Raw genomic sequence first — 15,645 nt, 5'->3', positions numbered from 1 at the left:
ATTTATCAAAAATATAACGGCCTTCGTTATCTACTACTTGTCTCCATCGTTCTGGTAAAGAATGAATAGCATCGGCGAAGAAGTTCTTAGGTTTAGATTCAAAAAACTCAGCTATGTACTGTCGTAGATGGGCTTGATCATCGAACTTTTTTTCATTCAAGGCATTGCTTAGCGATCTGAACAATGCGTAATCCGTAGGTGCCAAGTCTGGAGAGTACGGTGGATGAGGTATCACTTTCCAACCTAGCTCCAATAGCTTTAGCCGAGTCACTTTTGCAATGTGTGGGCGAGCATTGTCGTGTAAGAAAAAACTTTAGCATGCTGTGGACGATTCTGACAGATTTTTTGGTTTAAATTTTCAAGCTGATTACAGTATACTGATGCGGTAACAGTCATTCCACTTGGTAGGAGTTCCCAGTGAATAATACCATGAATATCCCACCAAACGGACAGCATAACTTTTTTCGGGTGAGGCTCTGTTTTTGGTGCCTCTATTCCTTTTTCGTTTGGAGCTAGCCACTGACGTTTGCGTGTGTGATTTATATATAAGACCCATTTTCCATCTCCAGTGATAAGATGGTCCAACCAGTTGAATGTGCGGCGAAAAGACAGAAGTTGTATGCAGATATCGGCACGGCGGTTTAGTTGATCTCTATCAAGTTCGTGCGGTATCCAAACACTGTATTTGTAGTTTTTTCCCAACTCGTGTAAATGTGTTTCTATGGTGACATGAGAGCAGCCTAACTCGGTAGCAAGAGTACGACTCGTTAGCCTCGGATCTCCTTCAATTAAGGTTTTTAATTTGGCTACATCAATCTTCACCGGTCGACCAGACTTAGGTTGATCTGATAATGAAAAGTCACCACTACGAAACCGCTGGAACCATCGTTTCGCCATGGCCTCAGACACAACTTCAGGAGCATCACGCTGACATATATTACGCACTGCTTCGGCGGCTGAATGGCCAGACTGAAATTCATATAGTAAGCAATGCCTTACATGCACTTTTAATTCGTCCATTTTCTTCCTTATATTAGCTCGGCGACAGCTAGTGAATGACTGACGAGAAACTGTGCGACTCGCCCTTTATATACTTTCGACCATAGAAGATTCGAGAACTCTCTCAAAAATTTTATGTGGAATTCAATCGATCGCTCATTACTTTCTTACCAACCCAATATTTCATTAATTGACTTTGTTTATTTGTGATGTTCTCAAGTAGTAAAGACAGAAATATTTTTTACAGAAAAAGGGTACATAGCATCTTATATAGAATTAGCTTTTGCCCGCAGTTTAGCTCGCGTACTAAAAGAATTCTTATTCAAACATATACAAATAATAACATTTTCATTTGGATCCGTAGGTTTCTATGCAGTCGTTTGTCTGCGTTTTTTTCGATTACTCATATTACTATTGTTTTTAAAAAAGAAATGCTTGCAGTGGTTGTACAAATGTTACACAGCGACCACAGCGTAGGTAGTAGGTACGAGTAGGTATGTATTCTATATACACTGAGGAGAAACTACATATTGTACAATAGAACTCACATAGCTCCGTATCTCGGCACTATTGTCGGTGGGTAAAAAGTACTTTCTCGCATTATCGCTTATAATTACCGATTGCCGACCGATTACCCCTATCCCTATCCCTACCCCTATCCCTATTAGGGTTTGCTCCCGGGAAATACCGGTACCGAAAGTACCGGGAATTCCCGGGATTTTCAGCCAAGCAAAGAACCAAGAAATGAACTTGAAGGCTGTTTTAAACCCTATAATTTATGAATTTATTATGCACACTATTGGCGCTTTGTAAATAATTTGTAATTGTTCAAAAATACTTCTTTTCATTCATAAAACATTGTATTATGTAGTTACTAAATAGTCATAAGTTTAGCATTTCAATATGTGCAACATTACTTTTATGATTAACAAAGTAATTGTTATTCCTGTAATTGTTTCTTCTGCTGTATGTTGTATTAAATATTGTATGTTTGCGCTGATGGCCAAGTTGCCAATGCTCCCAATAAATTAAAAAAAAATTAGCTGTGTCAATTTTGACACAAGGACTTAGCTGAAATGTCAATCGTTGACGCTAAACCATGGACTTTAAATCTATGCGCTAAACGCCGATCGAAATTCAGTCTAGCTCTGTCATGTCAATACGGAAAAGTGATAGAGATAGCTAAGCTAAAGTAAAATTCATAATCCTACGGACTAAATTGACAAATGACTGACAGGAAAAATGATACCAGGAACAGCAAAATTAAAATAGGGAAGGGTATATGTCGACAAGTTGTAAAGTACATACAACAGACAAGTTTAAATCAAGAATAAGTATATTAGTTTCAAATAAGAGGTACTCATTTTGGTTTGTTCTATGTATCTTCGAGGTAGTGGATGGATGCCATGCATTTTTACCCACTAGTTTTAAAACATAAAAAGGTTTCCGAGCCTGTAGGTAAAAAATAAAATACCATGTCCGACGATAATCAATTATCTGTCACGCTATGGCAAGTATGTCATAAATATCTATATAATTTTCGAATAATATTATTGCTGCTTCGAAATAAAAAAAATATTTCTAATTAGAGGTCTACAGACCTTTTGATCTGTCGAAATCACAGAAAAAGTTGGTATATTGATTAGCCGATCAAATTGCCAATTTCATTGTCCCGTCTGGGTGCACCTTAAATCTACGATGTAATCATAATTTTAATATCGATAAGAACGACACTGGCCAAACTGTGGCAACATTCGTTCACACTTACTTGTCAATTTGGTCCGTAGGTTTATGGATTTTACTTTACGATAACGATGTTATCATAATCGTTTGTGCATTTGGCTACGTGCCCTGCCAAAAAATTAGATACAATTTTTACTTGTTTCAAAATGCTTTTTCTACTCACTTTTGTATCAAAATAATAATCTTCATATACACCCCATAATGGCCTAATCGCCTTCAAAAGTTCTATACCTTACCTTAGACTTTGTCGTTACCTATGTCGATGTCGTTGTAATTGATGTTTGATATGTACGTAAATGCTGAATTTTAGGTTTTTAGTATTCGTTTCACGTCAATTTATTAAATACTTAGCCTGTTACTCAAGAATATTACAAAATAAACAAAGTCACAGAATGAGATACTTTATTTCAGTAATAGGATAATTTTTTTGAAGTTTTTTCCTTTGGTTCACTTTTAATATATACCCACGAGATATGGTGTTATGGTGACTATAGGTACAAGTATTGTGCATTGAGGAACTAACATGCCCATGAATTGGTACTGCCTGCTGCTGTAGGTAATCAGTTGATTCTTAACTGCCTCATTCATTATCAATTTGAACAATCTTCTACGATGGGTTTGCTGAATACCATATGGCTGGCATGTTCTCAATAATATCTTCTTTTTCTGAAAGCAACCAATATAATCATCTCAACTGTAGCTAAACAGTACAAAATGATGAATAAATATACCTAACTCATTACCTTTGTACAAGTATCAAGCACTGGTTTCATCACTGGTTTATCTTTTTATCGAACTACTGACTAACTGCTACATTTAAGCTGTTCTTTAATTTCACGTAATACCTATTATAAATAAATACATATTAGTCATAATTAATTGCATTTAAAATTGCAAATATAATCGTGAAAATGTTGTGGGATTGTTATATAATTTGACAGTAATGAGACATCAGAGTGAATTGGGTGGTTTACTTTTACGTTAGTCTTGTTGGACAGGCGGCGGAGTGTCACTGTCTTGCAACAATTGTCGCTGTTGTTAAATAGGCCATAGACGGCACAGACTACCGCGAATATCGTTAAGTTTTCGAGCACTTCTTTCGTACTTATGATATGTATTTAGTATTTAGGGAGACACTCGATAGCGAAATAAGGCGATTGAAATATGTATCATGTTCATGTCGGTAATATGTATTGACGACCGGTCTGGCCTAGCGCGTAGTGACCCTGCCTGCTATGCCACGGTCCCGGGTAGGGCATTTATTTGTGTGATAAACACAGATGTTCTTTCCTGAATCATGGATGTTTTCTATGTATATAAGTATTTGTATATTATATGTATATATCGAGTACCTGCAACACAAGCCTTCTTGAGCTTACCGTGGGACTCAGTCAATCTGTGTAAGAATATCCCTTTATATTTATTATTTATTTATTTATAAAGCTTGACCAGAGATATTCTGCCAAGAGGGTGCTACAGACTCACCGCATACATAATAGTATGCGGCGAGTCTGTTATTCTGATGTGGTTCTTGGCTTTGAATATTGCTATTTCGACTCCACAGGCGCATACAGTTGAAATATTTATGGCATACGACTACTTCTCTTATGAGAAGCAGATATATCTAATTCCTGCTATTTATAAATGTACTAACTTAAAGCCCCAGAAGTAAAACTAGGGCATGCACGAACTTGAGATTACAGAGATCAGGAGCGAGAAACAAGTTCAGAACAGATAGCGAGGCGCTAAAGACGCATTAGAAGCTTATTACTTTGTTTGTATGGCCAACTCGTTCTGAAGGAGAATTATTGACGTTTTAGTTTGTTATCCGTGTTTGTATAACAGATTTGTCTGAAATGTCAGCTGGTGAGATATTTGCATGCTTAATAGGCGCCAGTCCTAAAATGGCCCGGTTATGGATGGATGGCTTTCAAAATGTCATTGTTTATCGGCTTTATAACTGAGAACGATTATGAATTAGTAGTTAATGTATAAAACATGTGAATTGTGAATGTCTGTATGCCGGCATCATTGAATGATGCGGTTTCCTAAATTATATCGCTAACTATTTCGATGTTTAAATTTAAATAAATAATCATTTCATTTGTACAATTTGAAACCCATGTGGAATTATTGCGATAAAATTTTAATGGTTTTCGAACCACTGATATCCGTTGCTTTAAAAAGTTTAAAATACATAAATGCATACATACGTATAACTATTATAACTGCGTAAGTGCGTATGCGTATCCCACACATTGTTTTGTCGTATATTTCTAATTAATCACGTGTCATATTCAAACTATCTACCAGGTTATAAGAAACACCAAGGAGGTTACAATCCCAAGGGGTGTATGGTTAAAATAGGTGGGTGGGACTAAACTCCGCAAGCCTCCCATTGGTTAGCCATTTTAAAAATGGAACTAAAAAAAATCGACCGCCGAGTCAGGTAGAATTCCACGAATCCAATACCATATCCAGTGGTTGTGTAGTCGTTATGAATGTTATGATGTAAGAATTTAATATAGCTGAGATTTCGACTTAGTATGTCTGAGCTTGACTATAATTTCTCATCCAATGGCTCCGTTAACTAGCATACCGTACAATTGAATAAATTATTTTCGCTCTCGGTTAAAGTTTACTAAGAAACGTGTTAATGTCTTAAACGCGTGCCTTAACAATGCTATTAAACTCGTTCAAGAATCGTTTGTTTGAAATTTTCCAAATTCCAAGTTGAATCGCGAGAACCGCTGAACTTGTAATTTCGCCGAGATTGTTCCGCTAACCGTAGAAGAATGTAATGCAATTACAAGCGCTCTCGTTAGCCGGGAATGAACGCTTTGTTTCATGTTCCTTCTTGATGCTGGTGCCCTAGTAGTTCATTTCTGAAGCGGGTTTGTTATTAAATAAAATATGAAAACGGAAATTGTTTTCTGGCACCTTTTTTGAACGCAAAAAAACAGGTTAAAAGTAAAGCTCTTTGTGCGCTCTGTTGCCCTTGTGTTCCTGGGAATTAAAATAGCCATGTGTGACTTTGAAATATGGGTGTGGGACAAAAAAAGGGTCGGAAGGGCTTGTGGAACCTCCCGCCTGGCCCTGTTGCCCTGGTCTTCTTGGGAATAAATTTAGACTTGTGTGACTTTTTAGCAAGAATCATAAAGGGACGAATTTTAGAGAGTTAAGGGAAGTTGAGGTGTAATCTAGTTATACTAGTATGCTAATGAAGTTTACAGTCGTAAAATTGTGACAAAACAAAAGGTCAGGTCAAACACTTCTAAAATTAGCATAAATTAGCGCAAAATTAAGCTTGGCGCACACTTTCGGTTAAAATTGCGAGCAGCGAACGGTGCAAAGAGAAAACAATTTCATTAAAAATGTTCAGCATTCCTGGTTGTTTTTGCTTGGCACGCTTTGTAGATTACCTGACATGAGATCCAACATTTTCATATTGTTCAGTATTTAGTACCTAAACGCCGATGCTGTTTTTATTTTGATGATGTAAACTTTGCTACAGTAACACTCAATATCTTATACTTTTAAACGAGCAATTCTTGTATATTTATTTATATATACCGACGATCTCGGAAACCGCTCTAACGATTTCGCCGAAATTTGTTATGTGGGGATTTTCGGGGGTGAAAAATCGATCTAGCGTAGCCTTAGATCCCGGAAAACGCAAATTTTCGAGTTTTCATGAGTTTTTCTTTTGCGGTAGTAATTTATGGTCGTTAATTTCGCCGCGCGCGCATCGATTCCGCTTAGCTCAGTCGTACGAGGTCAGTCTAATGTACGCAGATAGATCGTAGGTGTCAGGGTTTCGAATCCCGGCCAGAAATTAATTTTTTGTTTTTGTATTTATAAAGTTTTTTTATCTAAAGACGTGATATATTAAAATAGAACCGAGCGAAGCTCGGTCGCCCAGATATTGGTCTCTATAAGTTACAAAAATTGTAACCTCTTTGTAAAATTACGAGTATAATTATGCAACCTATCCCATTTATAGCGACGGCTGTACGCATACATGACTAAGAATAACAACTTAGAATTGTTTTTGTTACTGAAATACGTATACGAGGTACAAAAGATAAAGAACATCTGATCTATTATATTTACTTTAATATTTGCTTCATCTAATGTAAAGAAGGAATTTGTGTACAGTTCCTGCTTTATTAAGCTGTGTGCACCGTATAATCTAGGGGATTATGGCTTTACGTTATAATGTTTTTCACGATTTTTCCGCATTGTTTTAATAAAATGCGTCTTTTTGTTTAATTTAACAGATCCATCTTTATCGTGCATATGTGTTGTTAAATAATACTGTAAATTAATTATTTTTACCAACGGGCGAGCGTTGTTACCGTTACATAACTCATTGTAATCATTTGTTGAGTTATGTTCTGTATGTTTGTTACATACCTCTAGTTTTGATTATGCGTTATTCCATAGGCAGGTTTTTTATAGGCCCGTCAATATTTTATCACTGGAAATTGTAGCAGTCAATTAACATTAATCTGAATCTGATTGCTCTAGGTACGTCTGACTACTACTGACTTTTATTAAAAGTGGGCCGATCTTTTGAACAACTTGTATATCGAATCGGCTAAGCCGGGCATATTAACGATGAAAATATTATTTTAAATATAGGTGTACTTAATTCGAAAGTCACAGCTAACATTATCTCTCCATTCCAGGCGGAGATCTGGTCGGTGTTCATCGCGATCCTGCGCAAGAGCGTGCGCAACCTGCAAGCCTGCACCGACGTAGGACTCATCCACCATGTTCTGCAGCGGCTACCGCGCGCCGAGACCGTTGTCGCAGGTATGTACACTGCCTTATATACTGGACCTGATCCTGAGACCGTCGTCGTAGGTATTTATGTGCCTGCCCTTATACTGTATCCGCGAATCACAAACACACACACATACACACACACACACTTACACTTACTGCAGGATGCACTTTTTTATTTTTCTTTTCTTTTCTCTCTGTATATTAGGTATTAACTAGCTATGTTGTTCATATTGCAATTTCTGTTTATTATCTCACTGTTAACTCTAGATTGTATAAAGACGTAGTGCACTCCAGGGTCCCAAGATACAGGCTCAGCCTAGTTTGGGATCCGCCAGAGAAACCATTTAATGTATTACTGTGTAATGTGTAACAATAATTTTTTTTTATCCATCTGCACACTGAGTGGACGCTCGGAGCGGAGCGTTCGGCGGGGCGTGAAGCGGAGCGTATCATAGGGCCTATGCAGAGTAGACTCAGGACACTCTTATGAGCTTCAATTGTTTGATATGTACGCCGCACGCCCCGCCCCGCCGCACGTCCAGTATGAGCGTGCACTCAGCCTTTACACTGAGACCGTCGTCGTAGATATGTGCTCGGCCTTATACCACGTACCAACGGTATTCTAGATTATCCTGACCACGATAGTTTTGTGCAAAGGTCGAAAAATAGTTGATAAACCTGGCCGATTTCAACCACACATTCTTAAGACCAAAAGAAAGGCTTATGTGACTGAAAAAATTTACATTTTGCAAATTTGTTTCAAACCTACTAATTCAAATTGATCTGGTTGACATTTGTCGCCATTGTCTCGACAAACATGAAGCAAAGCAGAGAAGATTGTAGGCGGTGCATTAAGAGACCAATTTTGAAATATCAATCAAAACCATATAGACATGTAATATATTAACGTAGGTACATACAATTACATACTATTTTAATTATTATCCATTTATCACAATCAATCGTATAATAATTTAAGAAATATTCTTAACCGCTCAATTATTAATATTTTAATTTGGATAGGACACTTCATAAGTCAGCGGAGTCATTACATAATAATATTAATTTACCAAAAATGATTTTTACCCTCATGCACTTAGAAAAATTTGCATTGTGAATTTAACAAGTTCGACCTAAATCCGTTTGAATCAGCCAAACGTATGTTTAAAACAAATGTGTCAGGTTGTTTTTATAAAATCGACTTGTTGATTCAAATATATTGCCGATTCAAATGACAAGTAGCTTGTTGTTTGAACCAAAGAGCACGTAGGCGCTATTATAACCAAAAAACTTGTTGAACGAACATGAAAACTGGTTGTATTTTCTCTCAGTGTGCGCCCCAAATTATTACGCTATCCAAGTAGCTAACCAAAAACTCATAAACCAATTTGGCAGAGCGTTTACATTATTTGTTTCCTTTGTGGATTGTCCGCTGGACTAAATTGAGCATTTCCAGAGAATCGGAAGGTTTCTTAATAAGTGAACAGCCTGCGACGATCATTGTTTGGGTGTTTTGGGAATCAGCCTGACCTTGGCTTCGAGAATATCATTCTTTTTCTGCAGAGACTGAAAGTATTGGCTAGAAAACCGACGATCAAAGTCGACAAAATAGCTAAGCCAATCTGACATAAGTACAAGTTGTTTGAGAGATCGGGTCATCTTATATTTACTAACATTGATAACTAATAAGTACCTAATGGAATATACATATCACTACACAAATATATACTGAATACTACTTAAGAGCATTGTAAATTTTTTTCATACATTTTGTATGGCGGTAACGGAATGGAAGGTTTGAAAAATGTATGGAAATCTTGGGACATTTTTTTTCTCCTATCAGGATCGAAAGACCTCGCGATTCCGAGTATGAATCGCATAAAAAATACCCATGGTACAAAAAAAGTGGGGTGGACAATTTGAAAAAAATGGCCCTTCTTCAAAACGAAAATACGGTCATGGACTTTAATTGTTGATCCACTTCTAGCTCATTTTATACTGGACATTTCAGAGTTAAGCATAGTTAAGCTATGACGTTCCAGTATAAAATGAGCTAAAAGTGGATCAACAATTAAAATCCATGACTGTACGTAATTACGTAATGATCCTACCAGCCCATGTTGTCTTATTAGAAATAGACAAGGTCTCCATCATACTTCTAATTTCCTGGTAGTCATGTGAAATGCTTAACCCTTTTGGAAGTCCACTTTATGTCTATAGATTGTATGCTCCTGATGAAATATCACGTTTATTTTTTTTCCTTTCTTCATATAAATATAGAAAGTGAAGTTTAAAACGGATCCTATCTAAATTCGTACGTCCTTTTTTAATTCTTCATGACTACCCTATGTATGTCTTTCCCAAAACTATCTTGTTTTTTTATCAGTGGCATGTAAACAGTTTTTTTCCCTAGCATAAATTTGCCTTTCACTACCTGCTTTTATTCCAACTATACATCACATTATGTTTTACTTAGTTCACCTCTATTATTCGTCTGGTTCTCTGGTAATCATGTGAAATTTAAGCACCTATTTAAACTCTTGGTATTCCCATTAAATCTTATCTATTCTCTTGTAAACATTCTTCGTTTTTGAAAATCGGCTGACGTGCCAACCTCTTATTTTGTTGTGATGTCGCCACGACCAATTTGTAGGTAAATAAATAATGGGCACAGATACCAACCATACATCCTTTGCCTTAAACACAACATAAAGGAAATCATGTTCCCTTTCGAATGAAGTCACATAATTCATATCAGCGGCATCAACTGACAGTGATAGGGGCTCCCTTCTTCAACGAAATATCTCTAACATGCTCCTGATTCTCTGGTTGTCCTGAGAATATTTTAACCCTTTTTGGGCGTCATTCATTATGCCTTCCTCAATTTTATATTGTAGGTCTTTTGGCCTACTTTTGGTTATTTTTTGTCCAAAATTAGCTTTTGTTATTTTTGCCTTACATGATAATGTTCTTCTCTTTCAATATTCATATTGAATATTGATGTCAGTATTTTTGTTATTCTTGTCTCTTTCTAAGACAACCTCGTAGTCGTCTCTACCTTTACTACCTGCTGCTATCATAACGATCACCTTTCTCACTTCACACTGAATGGTCTTGAAAAGTTCAATTCACCTATTAACTTCTTTATTGTGATCATTCATAATTCAAAGTATGGGGTAGAAAATACCTCTACTGTATGTCTGATGCTCTAGTGTTCGTGTGAAACACTTAACCCTTCTAAGATTCCATAACATTTTCGTACAGTATCTGAGCGGATAAATGTTGTTTGAATCATCGGGTGAATCGGGTCTGGTTATATTTCCTCAGCCATGTCACTTTTTTTCTTTTATTAGCAATAACTACTTAAAACGCCACTACGCGTTGCCTAGCTTTACTTGTGGACTTTATATGATACCCATTTATTTAGTTGGCCACGCCTGCCGTTTTTTGGGTTCGTTCGTTCCTTGCCGTGACTACCTGCTTCCATAATACTGTTTTTGATGGAGACGATCCTTTTTAAAAAGAAACTCTTAAAAGTTATGTTACCTTGGTATATTCAAGGAGGCCCAAGAAATCAAAAACGTCTTATTGTAACTGCTTCTTGATCTTATTGCATGTGTTTTCATTCATTACATTACACTTTTCTGTATTTAAAACCCGAGTGCTCTCAATACCGTCTAAATTTCAAAGTGTGCACTGTTTTTGCATCAATGTTCGCGATGCTACCATGATGCTACACCAATTTTATGGTCCATTGAGTAAGACTAAGATAACCGCCATTTTCGGTTCACCATTCGGCATTATTTTTCATTATTTGTATGGGAACCATTTTTATAGCTACACGCCCCCTTTATTTTGTGATACCTTTTTCTTCTCGTCGAGCTCTTTAAGTTTATGCTGCCTTAGTAAATCCAAGGAAATCTAAGAAGTCATAACATCTTCGGAAGTCAATCTTTATTTTCTTTGTATACATATAAGTATTTATATATTATATATATCGTTTTCTGAGTACCTACAACACAAGCCTTCTTGAGCTTACCGTGGGCCTCAGTCAATCTGTGTAAGAATGTCCTATAATATTTATTTTTTATTTACTTTTTAATTTTAATACCAAAGACGTACAGTGTGTATATTACAACTCTCGATCCTCTTTGCATATTTATTTATTCAAATATTACAAGCTTACAGTTTACACCAAGGCGCTTACAAAGAAGCACTTTTTGATGTCCTAAAATGTCTATTGCTTGAGAAAGCTTAAGAAACGTCTGCATTGTTTGACGATTGACTTTATTTTAAATATTTCTAAACATACGATTTTCTTTCTCGTCACATTTTTTTCGCTTTTGCCCATCTTTATTTCATTTCTTCAAAGTTATATTTTCTATCAAACTCCCAGAAAGTCGTAAAAGTTTAATAGCCTAAGCAGAGCAAAACCCAGCAAGAGTCTAACTTTTAGACAAAGTTTTTATATCTCCGAAATTCAGATACCTAATGTCAGTTTTTTCGTATTACTGGGAAAAGTCATTTTCACCACACCAACTGGTAAAGGCTTACTTTGCTATTCGAAAACAGATAGCAAAATTGCATTTTATCCACAAGAGTGCAAAGTAAATTCATACAATTTTAAATTGACATCTTGAGCTGGCTGGTAGAATTTACCTATAAATGATGATTTTGAATCATAAATGTTGAATAAATTGATAGATTACATTTAGTTTGATGTTTTATATCCAGCATTTTGTTCGTGTTGGTGTGGTGAAAAGTGTTGTGTTTCACTCGGCGGCAAAGTTTATTTAACCTTCGTGCCTTGAAACCCTCGCAACGCTCAAGATTCCACTTTTTGGCCACGTGCCAATATTGGAATCTTTCGCTTGCTCGGGTATCAATATTGGCACGTGCGGTTAAACAACAACTTTGCCCCCTTGTAAAACAAATAACTATTTAATGCCTTCTGCTAGTTTATAATGTCCTGGTAAAGGTGTGAAATTCATAAAATCTATGCATTCATAATGTTTTTTGTCATCATGGCAGGGTTTTTTTTGTCCTACATTTTTTTTTCCATGATGTATCTCTTATGAGAACTTGAGAAGTGCTACCGTCTTCAATTTCTGAGGCCTTGGTTTGCGTGAGAGTTGGTTAGAAACCAAATCACCCCATTTTCCCACGGAGCATTCCGAATTTCTGACACATTGAAACCATAATCTTGGCGTTCAAAAAACCCATGGGATATGGAATTTCTTGGCGCAATTTCTCTAGTTTTATGTTACTCTAGTAAGCATGAGAAATAAGTTTTGTTGACATTAAATGAAAATTTCTTGACAAACGATCCCCTTCTTTCGGTATTTATTTCACTCCCTTGTCACACAAACTATCAAACATTTCAAACATAGGTGTCGTAAGATTATTTCCGTTATGTAACAGAATAATTAAAAAAAATCATTCGAATTGAGAACCTCCTCCTTTTTTTGTTGATTAAAAACGGACCACTAAAGAAATTGCTTTCTGTGGCCTTAATGATCCTGAGAATTATTCAAGAAATCAATTCTGACGAGGATTCCTAAACTTACCTGGAACCCCGCTAAAGAAACCTCGTGGGAAATAATATCTCCCTTGATTTCTGAGGCCTTAGTATTCCTGAGAATTATCAAGAAATCAAAAGTTCCTTTATTCCCACGGACAATTACAAATTGTAAAAAGTCTAAAATATACACCGTGTTTCCGGCATCACTCAAAACCTCAGACACCCCAACTGATTTTTATTTTTTTAAACGTATCTACAATGTTCATTTTTTAATCTGATGATTATTATTTTTTTAAATTGAATTTTTAATTTTCTGTGCAGCTCTACTTGGCTTTTAACTCTACACTCAATAAAATAATTGCTAGCTACCATCATAAACCTTCAAACTGTTTAATTGTGTATGTTACTGCAACGACATAAGGTTTACATAGACAGCTATATCACTGTAAAGCACTTTAACCTGTGTCACAGTTAACTTAAAATTGGACAGGTGACGCAGTAAGCAAATTTAAACCTAACATTCAAAATGACAAGGTTGTAATTAGGTACGATTTCAATTTGTTATGACTTATGATAAACTTTAAAATTAAACTGACGCACAACGTCTATCTCGTAGCGGAAAAAATAATCGTCCAAGTAACCAGCCAGTATTAATACCCTTAAATACTGAAAAAGGTATACAACCTCTAACAATATGATATGCACAATGTTGTATTACAAATTTGTAGAATGGGCACGTAAACAATAACCAATAATACAAATTAAAACAAAAAATATTACCCCCATCAAGATATAGCTCAATCGATTCTACTCTCGATTCTGAACAAACAGTTTTCAGGTTTTTAGTGTTAAGTGAAACACGGTGTATAAAATTTCAATAAAACATAACATTGTGAAAATCTCCTTTTTACAAAAAATACAGGCCATGAAAAATGTGTTCGTTAAGAACGCTCCCTTTTTTTTGTCAAAAATCCTATAAAAGGCTGGGACTCTGGTTACATAGATCCCTGTTAAGAAATCTCGTGGGAACTAATATCTCCTTTGATTTCTGTTAACTTAGTGATCCTGAGAACTACCAATAAAATCTTAAAACAATTTCGAGTTTTTCCCACGAAGATCTTCTTTAAGAAGAGTCACATATATATCATCATATCAACATCTCATATAGTAGGTAAGTTATATAAAGGGTGCATTATTTCTCAAGATATAGTACATTTAGTTATTGATTTCTGCACATAATAAGTTCAACTGGCTCAATCATTTTTTTTTATTGTAAAATGACAAAAAACCCGTTATACACCCCTTTTTTGTCAAACGCATGAAATAAAGAGAACTAACCTGCTACCTCCCTTAAAAAAAACCTGGTGGGAACTGATGGCTCTTTTTGATTTCTGTGCTCTTAGTATTCCTGAGAAATACCAAGAAATCAAACGTCACTCCATTCTTCCCAGGGGCTACTTTGAACGTCATTTTTTTATTTCTCCATAAGTTCCATAACCAACCCCAAGAAATCTGTTGGGAAGTTATATCTCCCTTGATTCCTGTAGTCTTGGTATTCCTGAGAATTAGGAAGAAATTAAAAAGTCATCATCAAAACTAAACCCGGCGGAGGGGACACATTTGTACAGTATGAGAAATTATAATTAAAGAATACCTTTAACATGTAGTACCTACTTTCTGTGATTACCTGCCTTGACTTGTAGAATGTTTTACTTTTGCCAATAAAGAAACTAAACTAAACTATTATACTTTTCTAATTAAAATAAAAAATAAGTTTTGACACTGATATTTCGACAATACTGTTGACGAAATATTGATTCCACCGATTTTACAAAGATTAGAGTTGTTCAAGAGACCGGGTTGATTGCATTTTGCCGAGCATCTACATATAGGTGCATCCAAATATCTAGGATTATAATACCATGAAGACGCCATTCCACAAATCTTCGCTTAATGTTCTACGTGTGTGAGCATTATAGTAAATAGAGGTACTATGTGTAATCCTCTGAAAGTGCAGACAAAAACGTTGAAATACTTTAATGAACAGGATTAAACAGACCGCACAACTAAATGAAATTCTCTTTTAAACAATGGAAAAAACTCGCGACCGAATGAACGAATTGAATCAGGCGCGTTTCAAACGTGTCCGGCCATGCAAGGAAATACTAACAGAGCTCTTGCAACCGAATGGCCACATTAATGTTCTAAGGAGAAAATATGAATTTTCTTCCGGTTAAAAGGCAACAGGAGCGAAAATGCTATAATGGAAAGTGGCCTTTCAATTTTAGATAAAGATACTCGTATAGATTTGCAATTTTTTAACTATAAAACTCCCGTGAGACTCAAACATATTTAAAAATATTTTAAGCGCGTCGAACGCTACAACACGTGAGTAACCCGCTTAAAATATTTTTATAGATACCGTGTTATTAACCAGATTTATAGAAAATAAAAATGTCCATTAAGAATAAAAAAAAAAATATACTGCGAAAACATAATTGAAATCGTGTTGCCGCTCTCGATGTTTCCTCATCCAAAACTTAATGAATCTGAATGAAATTTGAGAATCTGAATAATAATGAGATAATCTG

General features: G+C 35.8%; 1 protein-coding gene across 1 annotated transcript in view; it reads left to right on the top strand.

The window, feature by feature from the left end:
• LOC125235751 (neurobeachin-like) overlaps positions 1–15,645 on the top strand; it is a 462,438-nt gene that overhangs the window by 14,177 nt on the left and 432,616 nt on the right. Inside the window, 1 exon segment of the mRNA XM_048142334.1 lies at positions 7,434–7,560. Within this exon segment, the coding sequence (XP_047998291.1) occupies positions 7,434–7,560 (127 nt within the window).

Source organism: Leguminivora glycinivorella, chromosome 18, assembly GCF_023078275.1.
Source record: "Leguminivora glycinivorella isolate SPB_JAAS2020 chromosome 18, LegGlyc_1.1, whole genome shotgun sequence".
Classification (NCBI taxonomy): Eukaryota; Metazoa; Arthropoda; class Insecta; order Lepidoptera; family Tortricidae; genus Leguminivora; species Leguminivora glycinivorella.
Note: the sequence above shows the minus strand (reverse complement) of the source record. Positions and strands in the feature narration are given on the sequence as shown.